General features: G+C 41.5%; 1 protein-coding gene across 7 annotated transcripts in view; it reads right to left on the bottom strand.

Moving 5' to 3' along the window:
• The window catches only part of TLK2 (tousled like kinase 2), a 44,658-nt gene that overhangs the window by 12,812 nt on the left and 5,454 nt on the right, over positions 1–26,392 (bottom strand). For 4 of the 7 annotated variants that reach the window (XM_068660710.1, XM_068660712.1, XM_068660711.1 and 1 more), the window contains 11 exons: positions 20,710–20,781; positions 18,147–18,216; positions 17,051–17,094; positions 15,934–16,029; positions 13,100–13,267; positions 12,451–12,546; positions 9,431–9,523; positions 7,879–7,989; positions 6,360–6,496; positions 4,805–4,957; positions 898–964 (listed from right to left, as the gene is read on the bottom strand). In XM_068660710.1, the coding sequence (XP_068516811.1) occupies positions 898–964; positions 4,805–4,957; positions 6,360–6,496; positions 7,879–7,989; positions 9,431–9,523; positions 12,451–12,546; positions 13,100–13,267; positions 15,934–16,029; positions 17,051–17,094; positions 18,147–18,216; positions 20,710–20,781 (1,107 nt within the window). Of the gene's footprint in view, positions 1–897; positions 965–4,804; positions 4,958–6,359; positions 6,497–7,878; positions 7,990–9,430; positions 9,524–12,450; positions 12,547–13,099; positions 13,268–15,933; positions 16,030–17,050; positions 17,095–18,146; positions 18,217–20,709; positions 20,782–24,716; positions 24,999–26,392 lie in introns of all 7 variants that reach the window. The other 3 variants (XM_068660713.1, XM_068660714.1, XM_068660716.1) reach the window with 3 other exon arrangements.

Genomic DNA, 26,392 nt, shown 5'->3' on the forward strand with positions numbered 1-26,392 from the left:
ATCTTTACTCACTGGACAATAAAACACAATGGGCAGAGAGCCAGCAGATTCCATGTGTGCTTAAACTTTCTCTTGCCACTGAAAATAATGAGGGGTACAGCAGCATTAATGAGGCCTTGCATTCAATTTAAGCGCCAAGGTTACAGGAAAAAATAAGCGTAGAGTTCATCCACCACCTGAGAAAAGAAGACTAGCAGTGCATTTGCACTTTTCCTTTCCTGGGTGAAACAGAGAGAAAACTCTTTGCCCTTAACAGAGATCACAGCTAACTGGGAAATGGCAGAAGACTTTTTAATTTCATAGGTTGAAGTGTCCCAGAAGTTTTATTCCTACATTTTTGCACTCACTTTAAATGGTAACCAATGGATCAATGGCTTACTTAAATATAAAATCACTTGCAGGTGCAGCTCCTACTGAATATTTGAAAACAAATATGCATTACAGCTACCTAGACACTACTCACATTCAAAAGCCCAAGAGAATGGTCTGTTAGCAATAACACTGGTTACTTGACATGACAAAAATGAGAAAGCCACTGACGCTTGCAATTTCTGTGGTGTTCTTGTGATTTCATTCCCTTGGTACCTTCCTTTATGGTCCTCCACCCTGGAGCATATAGAGCCCAGCACTAGGCAGGCGTTGGTGGCAGAATAAGATGCACTGAAACTGTGGTGCTCCCTGAATGAAATTTTAACTGTAACAACACAGAATCTACTTCCTGAAGTAAAGAACAATACTAGTTCCTTGGAAAATAAGATTACGAAACCCCGGACATCCTTTTCAAGCAATAAAAACCTCTTATCAAACAAAGAGTAGTGACTTCTGCAGAAAAATGCTACTGTTTGCAGAAAACCATCAAGAACCTACCCAAAAGCCTTTTCTGCAGATAGTTCTTACCTTTTTAAGATGACCTAGTCGGAGTTTGAAGATTTCTTCCTGTTCGTGATATTCTGCTAACGTCAACCTGCAAAGAAGTGACAGATCCAATGTCAAATTTCAATGCATGTGGTAAAGTGCACAGGTTGCAGTATACACCTTCTCCTAAGGAAACAACTACACAGTGTATGTCAACACCCAGCAGGACTTCATTTTGTAAACTCTGCAATCTAGCAAGCAAGTAAAGGAGACCGTGATAAAACACGTATCAATTTCAAATTCAATTCCCTAAGAACAACTATTTAGGACAGTGACAGGATCATAACAAAGTGACCTAAAACAATTTAAGCATGGAACACTGAAGCACAAGTATTCAACATCTTATTTTTCATTTTAAAGTTTGTTTCGTTATTTGACTCTCATTTTTTTCTGTGTAGTAAGCACATGATAGTTCAGCCCAGCTATTCACTCCAGCATTAGCAGAACAACTGGCTACTGTGCCATTGCAAGCAGAAGCAGTGAACTGGGAGTCATAACTTTTTTCTGTTTCAGGCTGTGAAGTGGCTTCAGGGAAACCCTGGAAAGCTCACTTCATCTTTGACCCCGTATGTAGTTAGTAGAGACAATGGAATAAGGGAAACAATCCCCTTTTTGCTGATGGTAAATGATGTGTAAAGTTTCCATCCTAAGTGGGTGGTCAAAAAAAGGCAAAGTTTCACAATGTTTTCAGCGTCTTTTACAAACAAAGTGTGCCGTGTACAACAGTGGCAAAGTACAGCCTTACACTAAAATAGTGACAGATCCCATCACTAGTGAAGTGGAATGATGTACTGAGATCTTTAAAGTTACAAAACAAATCATTATACTGATTTTCTCATGGCTGCCAACATGAAATTTGGTAAAAGCATCATGCATGTGAACCAGTTATGAAGTCAGTATCAATTGCATCTGCTTACTTTGTAAACACAATAACACACGACAATATATACACATACCCTTAACATAAATTAAGTTAAACCATATTCCAGAAGGATTCCTGTTGCAGCAGTTATGCTCTGCATAATACTTAGCACAAAGGTTAGCACATAAGGTCTCCACAGAATCAACGTCACACCTTGTTTTTAAAGAGAGGACTGAGTTCTGTCTACGCAGGGCCATGGGCTCTCAGCTCACTGCACAGCAAATCGAGATGACTGTATTTAGTTGATTAAGTGCTCATCTTGAAATACCCTACTTCCCTCCGCCATTGATAATGCAGAGTGTGCATAGTTGAAATTACTTCTAAAGCAGTTCTTAGCAAATAGATTTGATATAATACTCTCAAACCAAGTTCCCTTTGAAAGAATCTCCATCATAAGGAACTGCTTATTACAAATTAAAGATACCTACAAAAACCACCTGGTACTGTAAAAGCTTACGTGAAGTCTTATTTCATATATAAGTGCGCTATTCCACAAGAAAAACATGACAGCCTGAATTTAAGATCAGATTCAGCTAATTCCAAATGCCTTCCCAGAAGTTTAGGTCTTTGGTTGGTCTTGCTCATAAGGAACAAAAAAACAATTGAATAAACCAGCAACAAACTTTCCAAATCTTCTTATGTGCAAGAGGAATACAGAGCTAAATACCGACAGACTACTCATTAAGCAAGAGATGTAATGAGTACCAGGCTAATACTGCCCGAAATAGCTACGTTTGCAGCAAGCATTATAAAAATCAAGGGGGCTTGAAAACAAACACTGCCTGTTTCACAGAAACATGGCTTGAAATACACTCCTTCTAATGCAGCTGAAGACTCTAAGGTTGCCCAAGCTGTCCCAGCAAACCTCAAAAAGCCCCAGTAGATTAGTATCTGTGAATAAAATAACTTCATTCACAAGATAGACACTTTCAGGAGAGCAAGGTTGGAGGAGAGTATGTTTAAATTTGCATAATGGAACCTTCCTCTCCTTTCTGACACAGCAACGACCATGAAACTAAGAGGAAACCGAAATCAAATGTAGGGACTTGGCTATCCACTCCCCATTCAAGTTTCAGAAACATTCAGATTCAACTTGCCCAAAAGCCTCTGTAAGAATTCAAAAAATAACTTCCCCCAAAATTCAGTAAGATTTTGTACGTGAAACACATCCAACAAACGCATTTACAGGATAACTAACAATTAAGCAAGTAGTCACTTAGTGTAGTTGCTTCAGCTGACTCACAAAAACAATCCTAAAACACTCCACATGAACTGGCAAGCTGATTTTATCGAGATCATCACAAGCAGCTCTTCTAAACCACAAAGATAAAACCCTGAAATGTAGCAGTGAAGGATGATATACCAGCAAGAAACAGGGAGAAAGGGCAGGGAGGACAAAAAGGCCCACTAGCATGCCCAGGTTGAGCTAGGAGATAATATCAAGGCACGCTCACAACCATAGGCAGAAGCTCACTGGGTATCACAGATACATATCATGACTGCCAGGCACATCAAGACCCATACTGCCACATCTACAGCACATGCCACAACCCAGCTGCATCATCCTGATGGGTAAAAACATCCTGCCAGAAATGGGGGAAGTGTTATCTCTTCCCTCATATATGAAATGTTCCTGCAACAAGCTGCGACGCTTCAAAATATCCACACACATTCAACTTACTTCTCCAATGTCCCCCCGTGCAAAAGCACAACTTGAAAAGTGTATTGAGTTGTTTTTAAGCTCACTTGGCCAGTGCAAGAGGTAAATCTCTCTGCTCAAACTACAGATTTGCAGAAAGCATGGAGTGCGCTCCCATACAACATGCCTTATCAGCAGTTATCAGCATCCTATTTAGGGTACCACCTTGGCTGGTGAGAGCATTCTGAACACCACAACTCACCCATCATGTGCCTTCTTTGCTGTGACTGAAAAAGGCAGCAGGAGCTTTTGCTTCACATGCAATTTTGAAGTGCAAAGACCAGGAATTCAAAGGGCTGCAAGAACTTTGAAGTCAGGCCATACCCAGGAGATTTAATAGTGCAAAAAGAAAAGTGTCATCCAGAATTACAGTATTAGCTAAGAGCAATAAAATGAAGACTGAAAAGGAGACTTGCAGAAGTTATGGGAAAGTTCTGAGTGCCCAGAATGGGGAGAAAAAGAAGAAAGGAAAATTAGGCTGTGTGGCTTACCAGCATGTTGAGAGTCAGTTTTATTTACAATAAAGTTACTTAATAATGATCTCCAACAAGAAACAAGCTGGTGAGAGGCTGACTTCACATTTCCACAAAAAATTCTAAAAAAGAAGTTATGTTTGAAACCTCTTGTGAGACAAGCTTTCCTCTTTGAAGAGCATCAGGAGTCTCAAAGTATCAGTAATTCCAAAAAAAAAAAAAAAAAAAAGGAAAAATTTCTCCTTTAGAAGAAAGAGTAATACTTTAACAATGTTCCTGTTTCCCTGACTCAAGTATCTGGGAAGGACTGCTTCTGAGACACAGTTCAATGCTTAATGCACTGTTTTTGTAGAGCATCTTTTTCTAGTATACCAAATTAATTGTATGAAAAGTCTCAGCAGAAAATAAATGGAAATAAAAGCTTCTGAATGCTATGCTTTTTTTTTTTTTAAGAGACATGTTGCAGTGATACCAAAATTAAGTGTGAAGTATTTTCTTCAGAAAAAGACACCGCTTTTTCAGCACTCTTGTTGCATCAAGTTTGAAAACTACTACATTCAAAAGTAGTTAAGCTTACACAAAGTCTGGACTCAGCAATGATCCCTGTTTTACTCCAATGAAAACTATTTAGAACTGCAGCCAGATGTTTCTGAATGCCAGGCTAATTCCACACTATTCATTTGTGCATGTAGTGAAGCCTAGAGGCAAGGGCAAGATTCCATTTCCCAGTAGATATTTTGTGCTCTAATCAAAGCACGCAGCTCTGCAATGCACAAGGAAGGCCACATAACGTACGTTTCATTTTCTGCTCCATTGGTCTTGTTCTTGCGCTGCTTCTGCTCATTGCTTGCTGGAGGGGTCTGTCCCATCGCAGGTGGCTTCCGTTTTGCTAACATTTTTCGCTGTCTTTCTATTTCTTCCCGCTGGGAATTTATCCTTTCCTGTTGCCTGGAAAGAAGAGGGGAGAAAAAAACATGAAGCAGAAAACAAATGGGATATACTCAGTTGTCTTCAGCATCTGCTTTTAACAGACGGGAGCAATGAATTCAAATCAGTTTTAAGACTAGTAACAAAACACTCTTGTACAAAAAAGGGGGGGATGTGCTTTTTTTTTTTTATATATATATATACACACACATAGAAGGGGATTCTTTTCCTGGCCCACAGAAACCTTTCAGTAAAGTGAAAGGTTTTATTCATGCAGAGGATATCCAAAAACAAGGAATTGCTAACCTCATAGAAAACCCAGGGATCCATGGTAAGTCACTAAGTTTCCACACTCTTTTTCCTAGAAGGCTCTGTTCTAAACCTCAGACTTTCCTGTTCAAATTATTCCTGAAGTCTGGCACTGTTTGAGAAAGTATCCTTATACTTTAGTGGTACAGTTAAAGCTATCCTTACTTCTCTGAAGTGTAACTAACACCATTCCCAATTTCACTCTAAAAATAGTCTTTTTGTCTTGGAGGAGAGACTCCAAGTCTTAAAACTGCCTCGTTATTTTATAGCGATAAAAGCATTCGTGGAATTACAAGTTTAGATGACTTGAGAATTTACATACTTAATTCACATTTTAAAAATAGACTGAGACTGCAGGTAGAAATTCCAGAAGTATTTCTTCCATGTCTTACTGCACAAATAAGGGAGAATTATAAAGTACTCAACCTACACCTCACAAGACCTGCGCCTCCATACCAGACTACAGAAAAGTGAGATGATTTTAAAGGATCACACATAGCTCTCTCTATGCAATTAATTTGCCAAGTCCTACTTAAAGGTCTAGGCCAGGTGGGAATTTACTGGGTATTTCCATTAACATCCTGCATAAAAGGGTCTCTGATCTCAATTTCTAGGTTTCCGCAGCTCCTTTGATCACCGTTACCAGGAGGAAAAAAAAACTAAATAGTATGGATTTTCTCTTTTAAGCTTTTCTACTTTAACTTAAAAAAACAAACAAAAAAACAAAAAACACAGAGCCAAGTAGCCTTCCTGGAGTAACACACACAGATGGAGCAAATCAAATTGATAGACTCAAGATACATGTGAGGATTTGCTCTGCCCCTTCACCCTCCGCACAGCCAAGTGCACGGAGAATATTCAGCAGGGCAGCCGATTTCTTTCCAACCCAGGGGCCAACTCAAACAGTTTGATTCGAGTTTTAAGTCTTTGGAGTTAAGTGGAAACATTTTGCATTTCAACATTAAAAGATTCTCTGCTGTCAGCAGCCGAATTCCTATCTGATCCTTGCATGCTTTGGTCACACCACTCTCACATTTTGACATGCAAGACACCACACACAACTGCTTAGATTTTCCTTCTCTGGCTCTGAAGGTAAAGATAACTCTGTCCTCACTTGATGAGGTTCTGGAAGGCATAGCCATCTGTCCACTGCTCGGTGAAAGACGCCCCATGCCGCACCGTGGTGAAGTGACCTAGCCTCAATCGATCCTGCATGCTCTTATCTCTGCATGCCATCTTCTCCTGCTTTGACTGAAAACAAAATAAGACACGTGTTAAAATAAAACCCATAAATCAGCAGCCCCGAGTTATGCTGTATTTTAAGTAACTTCCAACCCTTATCACCTTTCACACTATTCCAGTGCCACTTATCTGAAACCCAGCTGAACATTACTGATAAATTTATTGATGGTGCTTCTGTGATCTGACAGGCATTTGTAAGACAGCTGCTTTTCTGACATTTCAGCCTCATCTTCCCTTGCCCATTACTGCTTCGGCAGCTCGCCCTTTCTATCACCAGTTGAAATTCAATCTAGCAGTAGGATTAAAACCATCCCTTTGCATCAGTAGCTTAGCTGGACTCCAGGCATGGTTTTGATCAGGCCCTTATTCACTCAAACAAGAGGTGAAGGAAGAAAATGCACCTTAAATCACTGTTAAGACTAAGATACAATGATCAGCCAGTTCAATCCTAGACAAGCACTACTCCCAGAAGTGACATGATCTCAATTAGGACACCAACACGCATAAAAACTGGTGGTGGTGTCTGTCAAGAGTATTTTCAGTAAGTGAAAGGAAATTTCAAAAGGCCTGAGATGAGAGCAGCAAAGCTTCAGTCAATTAGGATTAAAGATGAACAGGTGAAGCTCCTCACTGGAGCTACACAGGACTTATCTGTACACCAAGCCTACATAACACAGCCCAGAGTTAGAAATCCTCCCAGAAAAGGGAGTCCCATTCAGCCAGGAACAATCAGCTCTGTGACAAAAGCAAGTCAAACAGACTGTGTGTACTAGCCAGCACCCTGGTATTTGTGCCCATCCAGTGCCCACAAACAATAGATGTAATTGGCCAACAGGTGAAAGAGTAATCAAACCCCCTTATTGTTTAACCAAAAGGAAATCTGTGAAGCTTTCAAGACTGAAGCAGACTGGATGCTGGTAAACAACAGCTTGGCACTTTCTCAGTGTCTTAAACATGTTGTTTTGAGTGCTGTGCAAACAAAGCAACGATCGCCAATTTTGCCATTTGAAAGAAAGAAAGGTTTCAATGGCTCGCCCATGTCACAGAGCTTATCTGGCAGTTTCACTGCACAATGGGACACTGCTCTTGTATGGCAAGTGCTGGACAATGGTGCTTTTTGGGTATACCAGCTACCAAACCTAATGCCTGTTGCACTTAGAGCTCAAACTATTTCACTTAAGCAAGGGAGATCATGCTGAGTCAGTGAAGAGTAACCAAACCAAAACATTCAGAACATTTCTAGTCTTCAGATTATATTACTATTTGCAGAGAAGTAATTCAAGACAAAATTCCAGTTGTCTTTTATCATTAAAACAATAAGAAGAGGTTTTCACTGCCCCAAAAACTATAGAGAACCTTTCAGTCATGTGAACTGTGAGTCCCCTGCTCACCTTTTCTATAAGGAGCTTCTTGCTCATCGTTACACATCTATTTAACCGCTCCTTGTACTTCTCCAGCATCTTCTGTTGTTCATCTATCTGCCGTCTCAAATCGCAGTTGGCCTAAAAGCGAACAGAGAAGACAAGCCTTTGACTAAGTTGCTCCATGAGAGCCAAGCTAAGCATCACCTAGAAAGAAATTCCTCCAGCTAGCTCTAGGCATCAGATTAAAGAAAGCAAAGCAGCAGGATATGACAGGGAAAAATAAAAATAATAAAAAGAAAAAAGTACTAGGTTTCTCTTATCAAAACATCCCAGCTAAGCTCATCGTTTTTAACCCATTCAAATTTTAACACGCCTCTAGAATAGGGAAGTACTATCATCCTGTTTTACATGTGAGAAACTAAGGTAAAAAGGAGCTCAACACAAGGACTTTTTATTTTTATAACAATTATGACCTTGCCATAGCTATCAAGTCTCAAAATAGCTTAGTCATCCCTGGACTATCTTCCCCCTTTAGCCACAACACTGACAGAGGAAAAGGATGGAATAACTCTCTTTGCACTTTCTATTAAATTCTTGTTCGAGTTACTGTCTATCAGCCCTGATATATAGACTTCTCCCAGTAACAGGCTGATTGTTTGTTGTTTTTTTTTTAAAAAAAAAACACCAAAATGTACATCAGTATTTTACGTGCAACTATTTTCATTGATAAAAAAAAGTAATATTTAACCATCCCCTTTCAATCAATAGCTTGGCTTCTGTTTAAACAGTGGATGGTAAAAATCTGTTTCCTGCTCCATGGTTTATTTTCCACAAAGCCACACGTCCGTCTGCATAGGTCTAAGAGAATGTCTTAGCTCTTTTAGGTACTGAGATCAGAAATATAAAAACACACAGAGCCTCTGCTCTTCTCCTGTTACTGTGTTTTCTAATCCTTTTCAACACTTCAAGAGATGCCTCTCCAGCTGATGAAAGCTAGATCAATTACAATTCCTCCATTAAGACAAGATCCTTGATTTAAAGGTATTTATCTTTTACTGAAGAATACTAATGAGCTAGAGCAGCTTTATTCTTTAGGATTGACCAAAGGATCCTCTCTTCATCTTTATTCGTGTCACTCTCATAAATCAACATTTCTGAATAAAACCTCTCCATCTACTGAGCAAGAGGCAGAGTCAGCTCCCCAGAACTGAGAAGAGGGGAATAATTCTGAAGGTTAGCTACCAAAATACACAAGCGTGCAACGGATAAAGAAAAGCCAACCCTATTGAGGACACAGATACCTGAGCTAGTGCTTAGCTACAACAATGACTCTGCACTATAAATACCACACTGCTGCTGCTGCACTGGTTGTGGATTCGAGCAGGCCCTAACAGTATCTGCTACAAACCAGATAATTATCTAGCAAGCAAGGGATGACTGGATTTGTTTTACCTTGGGAGTGTTGGTTCTACAAATGTTACAGTATACAAACCCCTGCTCTGCAGCCTAGCTGGCACAGGCATTCTTGGTATCTTTAAATAGCAACTTTCAGAAGAGTTGTCCCACTTGAAATACTTACTCTTAGTAAGTCGTCTATCCTCCCCTCCTTTTTCTCCAAGTCAGAGTTCTTACTGTTTTCTAGTGCAGAGATTTTTTCCATTGTGAGGTCCGACTGTAGAGAAAAAACCACCGTAAACCACATTTAATAGAACAGCTGATATTTCAGAGTCAGCACAGAGCATAACATAGTAACTCTCTTGAACCTGAACAGCTAGGTCTAAGGAGGAACCAAGCCCCTACATCCCCCAGGAGTCTGGGGAAGAACATTCCCAATTCTTCATTTTCTCATTGCATGATGGGCTCCTCCAACACAGGAGGTTCAAGCAGCTAGCACAAAGGCCTGAAGTTCTGCTCTGGAGAACACAGATTGTTAACACATAGCAGGCTACAACACCCTGCCAATTTTGTTTTTATAGTTGAGTTCTGCCCAGCCCTTGATGGTCTCTAACATTCAGCATCCTTTCCTGCAGCACAACATCGCTCGCTTGCACAGGAAAAAAAGGCTTATGAAAAAAACACCAAATCCCATCCCTCAGCTGGAATAACAAATTAATGGGCATAGACAACCACCTGCTAGACAAAACATAATACCTATGAGGTTTTTCAGGTGGTCTTGGCAGAAAACGCAGGTCCTCATTATTTTAAAATATAACAACAGATTAACAGCAGGAATATTAGGTGCAAGCTTTTCTTCTGACAAACTGATGTGTTAGTATCCACTATGGACAGAAACTTTACAATTCTTGAATGAAACTTATTTGGAAAATTTTATAGGGTGCAGCACATCTTTAATACATTCACCCTCTGAAATGATAATTATAACCCAGGAACAGGGTACAAAAGAAATAAGAAACATTCTGTAGCAGTAAGAGTATTTCAATCTCAGGACTCCAGTTAATGGATGGGGAAGAAAAGTGGACAAAGTCAGCGTGCACACGAACAACACAACTGAAAAAACAAGTCAGCCCAAGGGAATCTTGCTGCCTGGCTACAAACAGATTTCACATTTACAACTAGCAGGCAACTATCCTGGTTCTGGGAAGATTTAGCAGAGACTTACCTGCGGAGCTGTTAATAACCCTTCTCCAAATTTCAAGCTTGCCTGGCAGCTAACACCATGAAGTAAGAGGCAAACTTGGCAGGAACTCTGTTGCTTCTCTACACGCACCCAGTATGGGCAAGATCAAAATGAACACCTGCCAGCACTGCACATCAAGCAAGAGGAGCCTAAATCCCAAAAGACAAAGAGGAAGCTTGGCAGGTCACCTCACTGTGGTCTTAACTTGTTTTATACTTCCTGACAGCCTGCAGGAGGCACATGGAACAGACTTTTGTCACTGAAGGCAGTGAGAAGGCGCTCTGCTGAAAACCTAGGCTGCATCCACTCAGCCAAGCAGCAGAAAGTTTCTTTGGTAACTGCTACATCCATCTGTCAAATGCACACGTGCTTGCACTGCATCAGGTGAAGCCATGCTTCAGGATGCATGCTCTTACATTTGCAGTGATTTACTTCATCACAACTCACCTTGCCTCAGAGAGCTCATGAAGGCCCTTGCACTGACTGAAAACACTAAGAAAATCATTCTCATGCTGACTTGCTTTTGGCACTGCCCAAAATGATTCAAGCTGGAAATCACTAAGATTTTATTTTCTCCATTTATCAGCTACAAACAGGTGGAGATGGTGAAAATGAAAATGTAGACATCCTCAACACAGAATCAAGCATCTTTCTGGATTCTTTGTCTTAAGCATATGCTACAGCTGCATCTGTGGAAAACACCACGCAGCTGAGCATTGGCAGAGAGCATGCTCAGCTAACCTGTCGCCCTTTTCAAGGAAGATGGATGCTGTGAGCATGTTGAGCACAGGAGAGAATAAAAACATCTTGCTCACTACAGCTGTGGCCACTGTTTTAAACAGTGGTGGTAAGATGGCAAAGATTGAAATCTGAGAAGTCTCTCTGGCAGGTTCTTGAGCCATGGCATCATTCTATCACAAGCATTAGCAAGAAGCAGGGATCTTCACAGACCAGCATTTTAACAATACAGACAACAGATGTGACCCCAATGACACGACAGAGCTCAGAGACTTTAGCTGGTAAGTGTCCCCAGCAATTCTTTATGCACAAAGGACTTGTACCACCTGCTGGGGAAACAGAGAATGAACTTCCCCCAGCAGTAAAACCAGCTCTGACACAGACTGATGTGTGAAAATGATTGACACAAAACTGATTGTTTAGAAATCACTTGAGGGAAGGGTCAGTCACAGAGAAATCAGAGATGAAAATCAGAAGACTAAGAGCAGGCTTGCAGAAGAAACGAGCAAGATGCATTGCAGATAAAGCTGAATGTCCTTACATGAAACAGAGATAGATGACACAGCTAAAAGTAAGTCTCACCATAAAGCCACAAGAAGAATCTTAACAGAGTATAAAAGGCACCAAAAGACAGTGGCACAGACAAAGCAGCTACTCCTTGACTCCAGCTCAGTGAAGTTGCTGAGAAGCACAGGTTCCACCTTCGCAGGGCAAACTACACCACAGGTGTACTCTTAACAACTGCAGAAGACAAAGAACTTGCAGCTGCGGATATCTGTAGTGTAATCAGTGTGGATGCACCCATGAGCCAGTGCTTAAACAGAGGTATCCGTAACCACCATTTAGCTTTCCATCACGCCTTCACTTTTAAAGGAGAGGAAGACCATTCAGGATACAACACAACTGAGACAGGGCAATCCAGAGCTATTCCTCCCCAGTCACATTCTCACGCAGCTGAAGAACTGCCCACAGTATTGACAAGGAAAAGCTTCGTAACAGATCAAGCAGACTCCAGTAGCAGAACTGAGAAGCATCCTTTACAGGATAAGGAACAAAGTTCAGAGTGATTTACCTTCAATATGTACAGTTACAGAGTTGGTACTACCAGTTCTTTTTCACTGGAAACATTATGCCTCCTGCAATTGACATCCTCTCGTGCAGGAGACAAGCTGTGCCAAGCTCAAATCTCATATCCAAGAGATGTATCATCTAGTAAGCTATACCTGTGACTGTTTGTGCTGGATGGAAATCTGTTTTTGGGAAGTGCAGGAATGCTCAGTGTTCCCTGATCCCGTAGAAGATGGGCTGCCTTGCTGGGCCTGCAAAAGAAAGTTAGTGTATTGTTATATGCTCCTCGAAACGACTGCTAGTGCCCATGCAGATACACTTATCTTTACATGGGAGGTGTAGGCTGGCCTGGGTACCATACTTTTAAGTTTTAAGAATGCTCTAGAGACTTAGTTCATTAAAACAAGAGAATCAGCTCCTCTCAAGAAGTCTGGCCCAATCTGCTAAAAGACAAAGCTTTTTAAAACCTCATATAGTTCTGTCAGCTGAGATTAAGCTAGGCCAAAACTAATGCTTCTAAAAGCAAGTCTATACTCTGTTCTTTTTGTTTTTCTCATTTGGTTAGCCATTCAGATACTATTATTTTGATCTACACAAAATTTTTGAATCATTAACTTAAAACTCATCTCATTTTATTAAACAAAGATAGCCTGGGACCTCGAACTCTTCACAAGGAAGATGAACTTACCAGAAGATGGTAGACTTGGTCATCAATAAACCAGGCTGCACATGAGCTGCTTCAAATGCCCCCATCCCTTAACTAGAACCATCCCCTGGCATTCAAGTCTTTCCAGAGCTGCTCACCGAGACAAAAGTAAAGCAGAGGCCACCTCCCCTCTGTGCCAGCTGCTCATTCTCTAGCCGCTGTTTCGCCAGCATCACCGACATCAGCGTTGGCAGAGCAGAGTGATCCTCCTGTGGTTCCTTTGCTGTGCTGCCGTCTACCCCATACAGCGGCTGCTCCACTCGCCGCTGTAACATAGTCAAAAAAAATACAATGAACTTTTTTTTTTTTTAAAAGCGATTCTCTGACTCTGCCAAAACTGTTGTCAGTGAAGCAGCAGCTCAGGAATGGGCAGGCAGCATGGCGAGGATCTGATAACTCAGACAGAATTCCTGGAATGTTTGTTCCAATGGCAGACATCAAAAAGTAGATGAAGTTAGCAATTAAAAAAAACGTAACAAATGAACACACTAGATAGAATTCCTCATCAGTTAACACACACCCTTCCTTTGCAAATACTTGCATTTTGGAGCCAGAGAGGCAAAATATCTTAGTACATTGCAACGTGAAGTTACAATACTTTGGTTACTAAGGACTCATTTTAAAATTTAAACCAATACTGAAATGCTAAGTCAGCAACCTGAGTGTGTCTGGGACCCAGATATCACAGCCTCATTTCTGTCAATTAAAGCAGGGACCAACCTCTTGCAAGTTAAGTAAAATGCTACCGTATTTCTAAAAGATCTGAGACAGCAGATGTAAACACCAACTCCTTTCTCATTCAGTACACTCATTTTCCAAAGGTGATGTGGGAATTGAGATGAGTAAGAACAAGGATTATCTGAGCTATGTTGATTACAGCACTCAGAATCTTGTTGCTCTTGCTTCAAAAGCCAGCCCAACACCACTAAAACTTGGCAGCCTGGGTAATACTCATCTAAGACCTTCCAAGTCGTAACTCCAGGCCAGACATATGCCACATAGAAAGTAAACAGTCAGGTCAGGCTCCACTTTCTCTCAAAACCTAAATTGCAACCTGCAGCATATTTTCTGGCTAGCATTACAAATGTCAAGAGCATTCTTTCTTCCTCCAACAGAATGCTTGTATACGAGAGCGACCTTGCAAAAAGTCTGAAGACCTGAACATCATTCTTCTGATCAAGGGAGAAGTGAGGCAATTCAAAGCAGTCAAGAGATTTGAAGACGAGAGGTAACAACCTGAAGTCAGTACAATTCCTCCACAAGTTCTGATTGCAGAAAATTTCCAGTACAGCACACATTAACTCACGGGTTTGGAGGAGGTTTGTCTCACTGTGAAAGACATTTTAACACTCCGCTCACTTCCTAGACCACACTGACATCTGCAATGGATAAGATACTCCATCTTCTCCAGTTTCCACTCATCCCCCCATTTTTTTGGGCTTAGCTCAAACCGTTGATACTCAGTTTGTAAGAAGAGGATAGATCTTGCAAATGCACATAATTTGTTATGAATATGCAAACATTGCAAGTTTAGCTGCAAGAGTAAAGAACAGAAGATAAGAAACACAAAGAGCATCTGCGTTAAGGAGAGAGACAAACTGACCTAGCTCAAACTAACTGTACCATCAGTCTTTACCACCTGAGAAACGTCCTGGTCAAACGTTTACCTACTCAATATATTCAAGTGGAGAAGAAGAAAAGCAAAGGAAGAACCAACTGATCCCATTATAAACACTTGAAGGGTAGCTCGTCTGCTGGAATAAAGAACTGTCCCTAGGATATCATTCATCTGCAACAGAGCTGTTATTTCGTTCATTAAGTTCTCTTTAAGGAGGAGTATTAGTGAATTAATAAGACAAGGATGTTCAATTATCCAGATATTTCAATTTTTATAAACATCACGAACATCTAGAAGTCATATCTGAAACTCTCCCTTAAAGCAGCAATACAAAGCTCCCAAAAATCTAGCAACGTATATTGAATTCTGAGCAGAGCATTCAGTGGTGGGATTTAGTTCGGTACACATTCATGAACTGTGCAAAGGTCTCTGCAGAATAATGTAATCAGAAAAGCCTTTGCATTTGGTTTTTGGTATAACTAAACCTTTCCCATCCTCTGTGCTTCTGTGAGACACAACAAATGCTGAAAAATTTTACATAAGGGCACTGGCATCACTCAGAACTACAGATCAAGCACCAGGGCCTCTGAATACGGCTTTACCAGCTGAAAAAAATGTCTTTAACTGCTTTGTGCTAAAATGGCTTAAGAATACTGGTTATTCCTTCATATTCAGATCTTGCAGAAACATTCAGGCAGCAAAATGGAATTATTTAACAAAGGACAGCAACAGACGTGCTTGTATACACATTTCTTTGCAAGCTTTTGCTAATGCTCAAGTCACATACAGACAGAAGTAAAGGATGTTCCCAATATTACTATGTTATGCACATTTTTCTGTAGTCCCAGAGGGTGTAACTAAGATCAGAATATCACTGTGGTAGTGCTATACAAACATACACAATAATCCCAACTTCACACAGGATTTCATGAGCACTAGTGGAATACAAGGTAAGAAAATACATCCCTTCCACCTTTTGTTAAGGACAGCACCCTATCTGTAATCACAAAGCACGCTAAAAATATTGATCTTGCATGCTCTAAGCTCTGATACTCGCATCATTAACAACTGGACTAAAAAGTGTTACAGGCTCCTAGAAATCTGGCTTTGCGGCCAGAAACCAGCTTCAGATATAAAAAAAATAAACAAGAAAAACAAACCAAACCAAGAAAGGAAAAACAATACAGACCACATGAAATCACTCACCAAGAGACCCTTCCTTCCCGTGCAGGACGCGTTATTACCTGTCTGAAGCACAGCCACCAACCCAATCATCGCCATGCCCCCCGCACTGTCCCCAGGCGGTACGCTTACCGGTAAGGGGTTGGATAAGGAATGCTGCGGTGACGATCTGGCTACTGGTGGCACACTTCTACCAGGACTGGTTCCTGGGCCGCTTCCCCCAGCAAACTGGCCAAAGCAACATATTTGATCATCAGTAATTCCACAGAGATACTATATTCAAGCAAATTTAACAGAGACAGAACCAACACAATCTTAAAAATGAAGCCATACAGGCTCTAGGGACTCATTTAAACAAACTGAAGATAAGCTGGGAGGCAAAACTCAAAATTTCATTTGTTGTTTTCAAAAATAACAGCAAAAGCATTTCAGACAAACATCCACATTTACATGGAGTACATTTCTCATTTTAAGACAAAAATGATATAAACTTGCATACTTGGCTAAATGCTAATTATTTACTGTACAGAATTAGGAATTCCATTCCCTGTAAGGAGGTGGCTAACTGTGCAGCACAGAAGTAGTAGGAAATATGCACCTCCACTGAAGTATTTGTGCCAGTCACTGTCAAAGACAGCAAATCAGCTGGGCAACTGATCAGTACAGCAATCTGTATGTTCCTGCACTGCACAATGCCCCATACTTACCAAACACTTAAGCCAGGAAAGCAATAAACACTAATAAGCACTTAATTTCTAACTCCAAGTTATTCAGTAAAATAAAGAACAAGCTTTTTTGGGGGGTGGATGTGGAGTGGTGATGCAGAACGGGGGATTCCACGTCATGCCAGCTTCCCATGGCAAGCTACCTCTAAAGAGGGAACCCTGTAAGAAACTTCCTACTCAAATCAGCAGGACTTGGCAGGTAGATTCCATTGCAGCACTGGACCTTTATCAATGTAGGTTTGCACATTAAGAGCTCAAGTATCCTCATCTGAGATACACATTTCAGTGGAGTCAACTTCCAACCCGTTTTATCAACTGCTCAAAGAGAAAGTAACTTAAAAACCAACTTCCTGAAGTCTCACATGCCCTAGCTAGGCAGATTTGCAGGTTAACCTCAATCAATCAATGACTCCCAGATCCTATTTAATGCGAGGGATCAGTAACAGAAGTCTCACTACAGACCTCCATCTTCAGGTTTTGCATAATGTGAATTTTGACTTCTCAAACAACATAAAGATGCTTACCTCAAAATAATCGCTAATTTTATGTCCTCTAGGAGTGCCTTTTCCTGAGAAAGAAAACAAAGAATGAAGAGTTGATATTTTAAGTACAGAAGTCATGAAGTAGTTTTCTGAAAAACGACTTCTATATGGGGAAAGGAAGTCAAAGTGTAAAGGTGCACTACCTATCCTAACAAAAGCTTCTGCAAAACAAAACACTGCCCCAGGGTTACTGCTCTTGTGCTGTTTTGGGAGGGTTTACAGTTGGCAATTCAATTAACAATCAATTTTGAACACGTCAAATCTAATCAAAGAGCATTTGCGCTTGCTGAAGGACTTAGAAAACACTAAACCTCACTGAATGTTGCACGGGTTCTCCAAAACTTTCCTTTAAGGTGAAGGCAGAACAAAGGGTACTTCCACTCCTTCACCTTCAGGTAAATTACTGCACATGAAATCTCTCACCAGCATTCCTATAAGAGTTAAAGAGATAGCTGGTGGTGGGTTAATAGCAGCTCATTAAAACGTAGCCCTTTTCTCTTATTATAATATTATCAAAGCCATTCTGTCAACACAATCCTCATTACTTTCTTTTGAAGCATAAAAGAACTAGAAATCTGCCCCTATGCCCATTTGCTAGAAAATCTGAACTTGGACTGAAACGCTCTGGGTTTTTCTTAGTACTTCGAGACAGCACTGCTTGCTTTATACTTGAGTACAGTTTGTTCTCTATTTGTTATGGTGAGAACCTACTTTAACAAGGCAGGCATACGTCTCAAATAAGAGAGAGAGTACAGCCTGTATTTTGAAGTCTGGCTGCTGTATATGTAGTGACACAGGACCAGAACAACACTTCAGAGAAGCCATATTAAGCCTTTGGGCAGTCTGTCCCATAAAAATGGGATAGTTTGTGCAAATAAGCCGAAGACGAGTGTTTTCCTGCCAATGAGGACAACAGGGCTCCCAGAAGAGAACTACACCATCATGGAGTAGTTTATAACAAGCTGCCTGACACACCCTTGAGAAGAGCCATTAGTTTCCTAGGACACTGACTGTGCAAAACGTGCACAAATTACCAACCGTTCGGAAATCCTGCAGCAGGGTCAGAAGAATGGATTACCTTGGCTGGTCTCATACGGTTCTGCTTTCCTTTTCCTATTCCGCTGGTCATTCTGTTTTTTCTCAGGAGTCTGTTAAACAATACTTCAAAATTAACATTTCTGCAGTTATTCCAAAATTTAAAGAAAATGCCAAAACACAATAATCTGCTCCATATCCCCAGTGGCCATTTCAGTTCTCTGGTGCATTCGCTTCTACTGCTGGTATTTAAAGAAACAATAGCTCTCAAATAGCTGCTACCTTTGGATATATGCACTGCAGAACGGAGAGAATGTGGTTAGGAATTATTTTTTTTTTTTTTCTTCCCTATTTCAGCTGCAGTAAGCCAGCCTCCACTGCCCAGTTACCTCACACGGTTAACAGAACAAGCCCAAACACTTGGAAAAAAAACAATGCATAAACCATTTCAGGGTGACTGCAGCGCTGGCACAAAAGGTGAAAGGTGGCTGAGAACAGGCCCCAACGACAAGAGGTTGGAGTACAGACATCCAGATTTACAGCGCAGTGGCCACTCTCGGCCTACCAGGACAATCCATCTTGCCTGCAGCTCTGCTCATTCCTGAAGCTGTTTGCAGTTGCTTACGGGAACTATCCTGCCCATGGTGCACATCTGCAACCCTGCACAAATAAATGCAGAGCTCCCCAAGCAGGCAGCCAGGAGAAAGCCACCACAGATGGATTTCATCTGAACTTCAGTTTGCTTTGCATCTGCTCTCACTGAAGCTGAGGGTCAGTTACACCTGCATCTTCTGGGAGCAGCCAGAGATCTAAAGGTGCAGCTTAGAACTGGACCGAGATATATTTATGGGCAGGCATGATACAGATCACCAGTTGAAGCCTCTGGAAGCATCACACCTAGCCCTACAAGGCTGAAAACAGACACACTAGAGTGAGGGGACCCTGGCACGGTGCTCCACTGCCACCAGGGTCACTGATGTGGCCCAGTCTGCTGAGAACAATAGGACGCAGAGCACTGGAAGCAGCTTACCAAGGCTGCTGGAAAGAAAGATATCTGTCATTCCCATCGCCAATGTCATTTTAAAACCATCTCTTATCCCTAAGGGTCCCAAATAATTTCCAAGCTATAAGCTCTGCAATCACTTCAGTCACCACTAAACCGTAGCCCAGGGGCAGAAAGAAAACCGCAGCGTGCAAAACAACACTGGGGGAGGGAAAGCCATGGCCAGAAAGTTTGTGGCAAACCTAAGCTTCATGCTCTTTGGAAACCAAAGTCCAAAGTACCCTGTTTAAGATCTCTGCCAAAAGACTTGCACACAGTAAGCACAGAAATCAATCTACCTTCTTTAATAGCAGAAAGAATAAAGCTGACGCAGCCAGAACCTAAATCTGGCTGTGTCCCCAGTGGATGCTGGACATCCATGGTCCCACGTCACCAACTGGGTGGTCACTGACGTTATTTTGGTAAGGTGACGTAGGAGATGTTAAGAGAAGGGTGGCCATCATGCCTGCAAAGCACTTTTTAGAATGGAGAGACTGAAAACTCTGTAATGATCTAGACACTTGTCGCATCAGCTCCTGAACACGTACAAGTCCATGAAGTTGCCTCCTCACTGCTGAGCAAAGAGTAATTCATGAGCAACGTTGGAGCAATGGTAACACCACAGACTCCAGCACAGCCCCTGTAGACCTCTAAGCATATTAATGAGATTCAGATTCGGTTGTTCTTCCCCTTAAGTACATTTATACAACCAAAATTACACACAACGTTATCTTTTATAGACTGAAAAGCCAGGAATGGTAGATTTGATTACATCAGCTCGGTCAATTTAAATCATTCCACGCAAGCCTATCAAAATCAAGTAAAATATGACTTAGCACTCAATCTTTCACTATTAGCTGTACTCACTTGTATAGATATTTCATTCTTGAAAGACTTAACTTCACCAGACAGCTCCTATCAGTACTGCCATATAATGGAGGGAAATACAATCCAAAACTTACCTGATAATTGGGTGGTAAGTTCTTTAAAGTCTTAAGAAAATGCACTCTAATTTGAGACACTATTTTATTAACACCGAGTTTTAAAGCAAAAAGATGAACCTTGTGATTCATTTTACAGCTGCTTTAGCAAGTGTTTTGAAATAGTTAACACTAAAGCAGTAAGACTAAACAGGGACAAAGCATCAATTTTCACCTCTCCACACTTCCACAGAGTGATTCATAAAAACGCTCAGCTTTGTAGACTTCTGCAAACTCACATATTTGATAGGCAAGGCAAACTTTTCCATTAATGCTCTCTGGCTTTTTATTTGGCCTAAACTTTAGCCAAAAGCCACAAACAAATCACAATGCAGCTGAAAACAATTTCATAAGCTGAATTTTATGATTACTGTGTTTTTGGGGTTGGGTAAAATCTGCCTGCTGCAGTTGGAAGCTTCAAGAAGGATTGTTTCATAGCATGGTCTGAAGGCCGCAGGGTTAGAATGAGACTAGGTATTTCTGCTAGTCCCTTTCACATCCCACACACACACACCACTGTCATTCGTTCTCACAAAATTCCTTTTTGAAAAACCCAATTACCGGTAGTATTTATGCCTGCTTACCTCCAGTTCCTTATCACTGAGAGAACCCACGCTGCACAAGCTCTGGTTGGAAGACTCACTATTTAATGGACCCTAGTGAAAAACAAGCAGAGACAGTTAGAAACAATCCCCATGCACGGCAGACACACCCTACCACACACTGCACCTCTGGGCTAACTATGCTGCTCTAAGCCATGTGGGTACAGCAGCAACACAGGTCAAATGCCTAGACATGTGCTAGAGCACTAAAAACCTCCAGAAGTCATTTGGAGTAAGATGGAAACTGGACTGCCAGTTGGACAGGCTTTTCTCAGCGTACTGATCTGGCCTTTGGAGTGGTGTTTCTATGTCCATTTAAATCCTAATCGTCCTATTTAACCACAATCACAAAACAGCTAAGGCACTATTCACAAAGGTCTAAGGCAACTGGCTTGAGAAACAAAATTTTGGGTTTGTTGAGGAGCATTAGTTCAAAGCTCAGCTCTTCAGGCAAGCATCTGCTCGACCCTGGGCTATGAGTTTAAAGGTATCTTCCATCTGGCAAGGCATCCCTTGCTGTTATCAGATGCTGGCAGTACCACTGATTTTTCTTGAAAAGTGTTTATTTAATGCTTTTTTCCCCCCACACTAAAGAAATGAACAAGTGAAAGTTGTGTTAACAGCAGTAGAACCGTCACTCATAAAATAACCTCCCCTGCTAGGCTCTTTTATGGACCCAAGGCTGACCTGCCCATAAAGCAGCTGCTTCTGCCACACTAAAGCACAAATCCAAGAGGCTGGAACAGATTTACCTAAAGAGTATCCAGTTACCTACAAGAGTCTAACATCTTCGCAGGCTCTGCTGGATACACACCTACATTTAAGGTACACAAGCGCTTTTGAAAATTATTTTCTAAAAATCTCTTTAAGTTGTTTTTAAAAAGAAAGAAAAGTGAATCATGCAAAGTCACTGTTTTAGCCTAGTGCTCTGACACAAAAGCATCCTCCCACGGACCTAACTTAAGAAATCTAGACAAATTTGACAAAGATATAAAAACAAGATTCACAATTACTGATGAAATGCATTAACAGGAAGAATGACATGATAAAGCCAACTCTCCATTAATAACTTGTGAGCATCTTCTCCCAAAGATTCGTTCTATTTTGGCATTCTTATTTTGGCAGTAACCACTTCCCACCAATCAACCTTTCCTCAAGGCAAAGCCACTTCTCATTATATACTTGAAAAGACGACTTATGGGAGGGGTAGCGAAGAAGCCTTAATACCACAGAAGAATCCCACAACAGATTATTTTTGAGGGTGGCAGTTCTCCCTTCCCCATTTATAAGACAAACACCACCATCAAAGCAGGCTTGTGACACAACCTAGCTATTACTAATCCCGTTCCCAATCAGGCATGGCACGGAGCACAAGTTCTGTTTACCTCCCGTGTTACTCTGTGAATGTTAACTAGCAAGTTTGTTACTCCTTAAAGGCCAGGGTTGCTTCAAGGGAATAAAAAAAAGCCTACACCTGAACAGCTCAGGAAGCTCCACATTCAGGGTTCCCTTCCCAACACAAGTTACTGAAAAGTATGTTGCAGATATGCTTTAAGCCATACCATCACCCCCTTCAGCTCATCACACAAATAGCTCAAAAGCATTAAGATGTTTTACCTTGCGCCCTCGGCGAGGCAATTGATTCAAATTATACGGCTTTTTACGCGGAGGAGCACGCTTGCACCTCTGCTTGCCCCGGAACCTCCCCATTGTGGTGGCTCACAAGGGCGCTGCCCCCGGTTGTCAAGGAGATTTATTTCTTGGCCAACAGAACTTAACGGAACTGCCAACACCAACCTTAACCATATCCACACGAAGTCCTGATAATAAATGAATTGTCTGATGGCAAGTGGAAATAGAAAGCTGATCTTTTCACCTACATAAAGAGCTTGGTTACAAACAGCTCGAGCAACATCCTCTAAAATCCTTCGCTTCCTCCTGTGCGCTCAAACCTTGGCAGCATGGCCAAAACACCCCAACAAGTTAGCCTCTGCTGGCCTCAGATGGACAGGCTGGGGCTCTGACATAACCAAGGTGAAAGTTGTTTCCACGTTTTGGTGCCTCCATTTTGCACGTGGAGAGCAAGTGACAGAACAGCTGTCCCAAAGCGCCACATCTGAGCTTCGCAGAGACATCGTGGTTGAAAGCATGTGGCCATGGTGCTGACCTGCACTCCAGGGCAACCTGGAGTAATAAGCTGATAAAGCCATCTATAGTTAGAAGCAATCCTAAGATTTTTCAGAAACAGAGGTTTAACCTCACCTATACAAAAAATCCTGTCTGTTTGCATCAGAATATAAAGTTCTGAAACACAAGCAGCCAGAAAAATACCTAAAAATGTTTTTTCTTCCTTACAAGACACAAGTACCTGTACTATTCCATGTGAGATTTACAGCTCTAGAGGAGCTGGAATCAAATCTTTTTGCTCTTGTGCTGATCCAAAAAAAAAAAAAAATTCAATTCTGATCACAAGTTCTTGAAGAGCAAAAATGTTAATTTCCCTTTCCTTTAAAAACTTCCTCTAGAAACTACAACGACAAAATCATAAAATTGAAGCTAACACAGGAACAGAAAGGGTGGAAAGGAACCAAGTACTTAGTTATGGAATCAGGAAAGAAAAGCTTGTCAGTTGTTTATAAATATCTAGCAAGTTCACTGCCATGTTTATTGACACTGCGAACAAATGCAAAATCCCTTGTAGACACTTTTTGACTTATTTCCACTGAGCGAGTTTTCTTTCCCTTCCATATCTTCAAGACAGCCTTCCACTTCCAGTATGAGGCCAATCTTACAGGCAAGAAGCTAAAGCATCTTGCTCGAGTCAAACTGTTAGCAAAAAAGTCTTGTTTTGAGGTGTTTTGGCTATGGAAACATGGATTGTTCATTAGCACAGGCTGCACTTGAAGCAATAAGGATGCAATACCAAGGATGCTCGAGGAGCACGGCCTAGTCCTCAGCTGCACCTCTTCCTCTTGCATAACAGAGGAGAACAAAACAGTTTTCACGCTCATCCAGCTTGATATCTGGTTTCACACAGTACCTCGTTAGCCACTGCTGGTAGCAACAGGTTTAGACAATGGATACGAGCAGCTATACATCTCAGCATCTGCCCCTCAGCTGACAGTGAGGGAGTAAGTGTGTGCACGGACTAAAAAAATCTTCAAATTTATGTTTTATCATTCCTGACTATTTATATTTAACTCAGCAACTGACATTGGATAAATGTTCAGTACTTAATTTAGCATACCATTTGAAGTGGTCGTGACACAAAAGGAATTAAAGGAATGAACGTGAATTTTGGGGGAAAAACAAGCAAGCAGGAGCAAGGAATACTGACATCAGAAAATAGCTTGGGAAATAGTAGTAGGGAATGAGCATGCCATAGTTCACAAGGGAAGGGCTTATGAATTTTGTTCCTGAAGTCATTTTCAGTGGTATCTGGCTTTTCTACCACAGACTACTTTAGGATAATACTGCATTTCTGCGGTATCGCTTCCAGCCCCCTCACCCACTATTCCCTGTCAAGAGAAACCGTGATGGGGCCCTGCAAAAATCTGAAATACGTGGGTCATCTGAAATAAGCTAATGGCTCCTATAGTGTTTACCCAAATGACAAGCACAAGAACAGCACACACTTCCTCCTCCGCGAGGAATTTCTTTCTGAGATAAGCTGGCGTGCTCTTTTCCCTTGTGATTCACCTTTCAACTGCTGCTTTGAGTCCGTGGCCTACCTCTGCACGACAACACCTCCATGTTGAGAAGTGGATGAAGAGTTCGCAGGCCCTTTCAAGACTCCTACTCAAAGGCAAGAATTAAAAACCTGTCCATTTACACAGGCTAGTTAGTCATTTCTCCCTTTGCGAGAGCCCAGGGAAGGCCACAAAGGAGGCACAATGGCTGCAGTTTCAATAGCAACAACTTTGCCTGATAATAGCTCCCATCACATCTTCTGGAACAAAGTTAGTCTGACTCAGGCCTCCCTTACCTACCTCCTGTTCAAGCCTAAATACTGCCTTGCATGACTCGTGCATTTCCTCAGCCTCTCCAAGCTGCCAGAAATGATCCTTCAGGCTCGTCCACAACTCTTCTGTTGTCCAGTCTCCATTTTGTGCTCTGCAACTCCTCAGACTGGAAGGGAGCTCTAGGAATCCAAGCTGCCTAGCTGGAGCCTCACATGTGGGTTTACGTGCGTTGCAAAGCTCTCTTGCTAACTCAGTGGCGGAGATGTGCTTCACTACCTCAGGCCAATGCAGCCCAAATTATTCTGAACTCTGTAGCAAATCAAGAGATTTCAAAGGGAAAAAGTCAGTCCTTAATTCCACTGAAAGTTACTGCTGACTCCACATGGGAGAATTAAAGATTACTTCTTAACTAGGCTTCTAGGAAAAGTCCAATGTTAATCAACTTTATGGCCAATAATGAGATCCCCACATCACCTCTGTGTTCCAGGTTTGTCTTTTTGCCACGGGAAGTTATCTACTATCGGATGTTCACAGGTAACCTCCACATAGCTGATGGGTAAGCGTATTTCCAACAGGATTTGCTTGGCTTCCATTATACCTCAGGAGTTCCCTCAATGAAAACCCAGTATTTTTATTTTACTGACGGCAAACAGGACACGAGTGTCACACAACTCACCCTGAACCTCAGCTCAGGGGCAGAAGCAGAACTGAGATCTGAGAACTATTCCTGAACTCCAGCAGCCAGACAGCACGTTCGAAATAAGTCATGATGCACAAAGAAGCATCCAAACAATTTTCAAGTATCTGGTATAAAGTCCTGGCACTTTCTGTGGTAGCTGATAAATTCATTTCTAAGCTTCAAAACTCTTATTAATTAGTTCTTCTGGTGGCACGTGACACCTGTCAAGGACTACTGTGCAGCACTGCTTCCCTCCAGGGAAGATACAATTATGCTCATGCATTAATTCTCAACCTAGTAACTTTTGCTGCTAAAAACACTGCTAAGTAGACCAAACAACTGGTAGTTACTGAACTAATCAAGACTTTCCATCCCAGAGCGACAGAAAAAAGGAAAAACAAACAAAAAAGGCAACAACAAAATAATACGAGTAAATGCTGTTCTTTCTTATGTTCTATTTATTCTCTTTTTGGAGGCAGATGTCCTGCAACGCAAGTGACGCTATTCAGGTTATTTTCATTTCCCTCTTTGTGACACCACACAGAGGGAGGGCAGAGCACAGGAGCTACCACCAACACTTCAATTCCAGCACAGTCCTCCAGACCTACAACATTCCTACAGCAAGACAGACAGTTACTCTCTCTAGAAATACTTCAGCCTTTTTAGATTAGCTATAATGAAGTGGTGCATGCAGCTTAGTTTGAAAATCTTTTAAAGACCAAATTTGTAGAAGAAATGCATACTGCAGCTATGATCCATCCTGGTTAGGCCTGAAGCAAGCTGTGTGCAAACACCAATTCATCCAGCACAATTACCTATTCCAATTCTTATCCAGTAAAAGTCTCTGGAAGAGACACAAATCCTTCGGTGCTAACCTGTGTGGTATCTTAAAGCTGGCACCCAGGCAGGGGGAAGGGAGGCAGAAGATGAGAACAGACAAAACCAAACAGCGTTATCTCCAGAAATAAACTACTTTTTGTCTTCTGTAACCAATGACCCAGGAAAGATGCCTGAGATGACTATT

This window comes from Anas acuta, chromosome 25 (genome assembly GCF_963932015.1).
Source record: "Anas acuta chromosome 25, bAnaAcu1.1, whole genome shotgun sequence".
Lineage (NCBI taxonomy): Eukaryota > Metazoa > Chordata > Aves > Anseriformes > Anatidae > Anas > Anas acuta.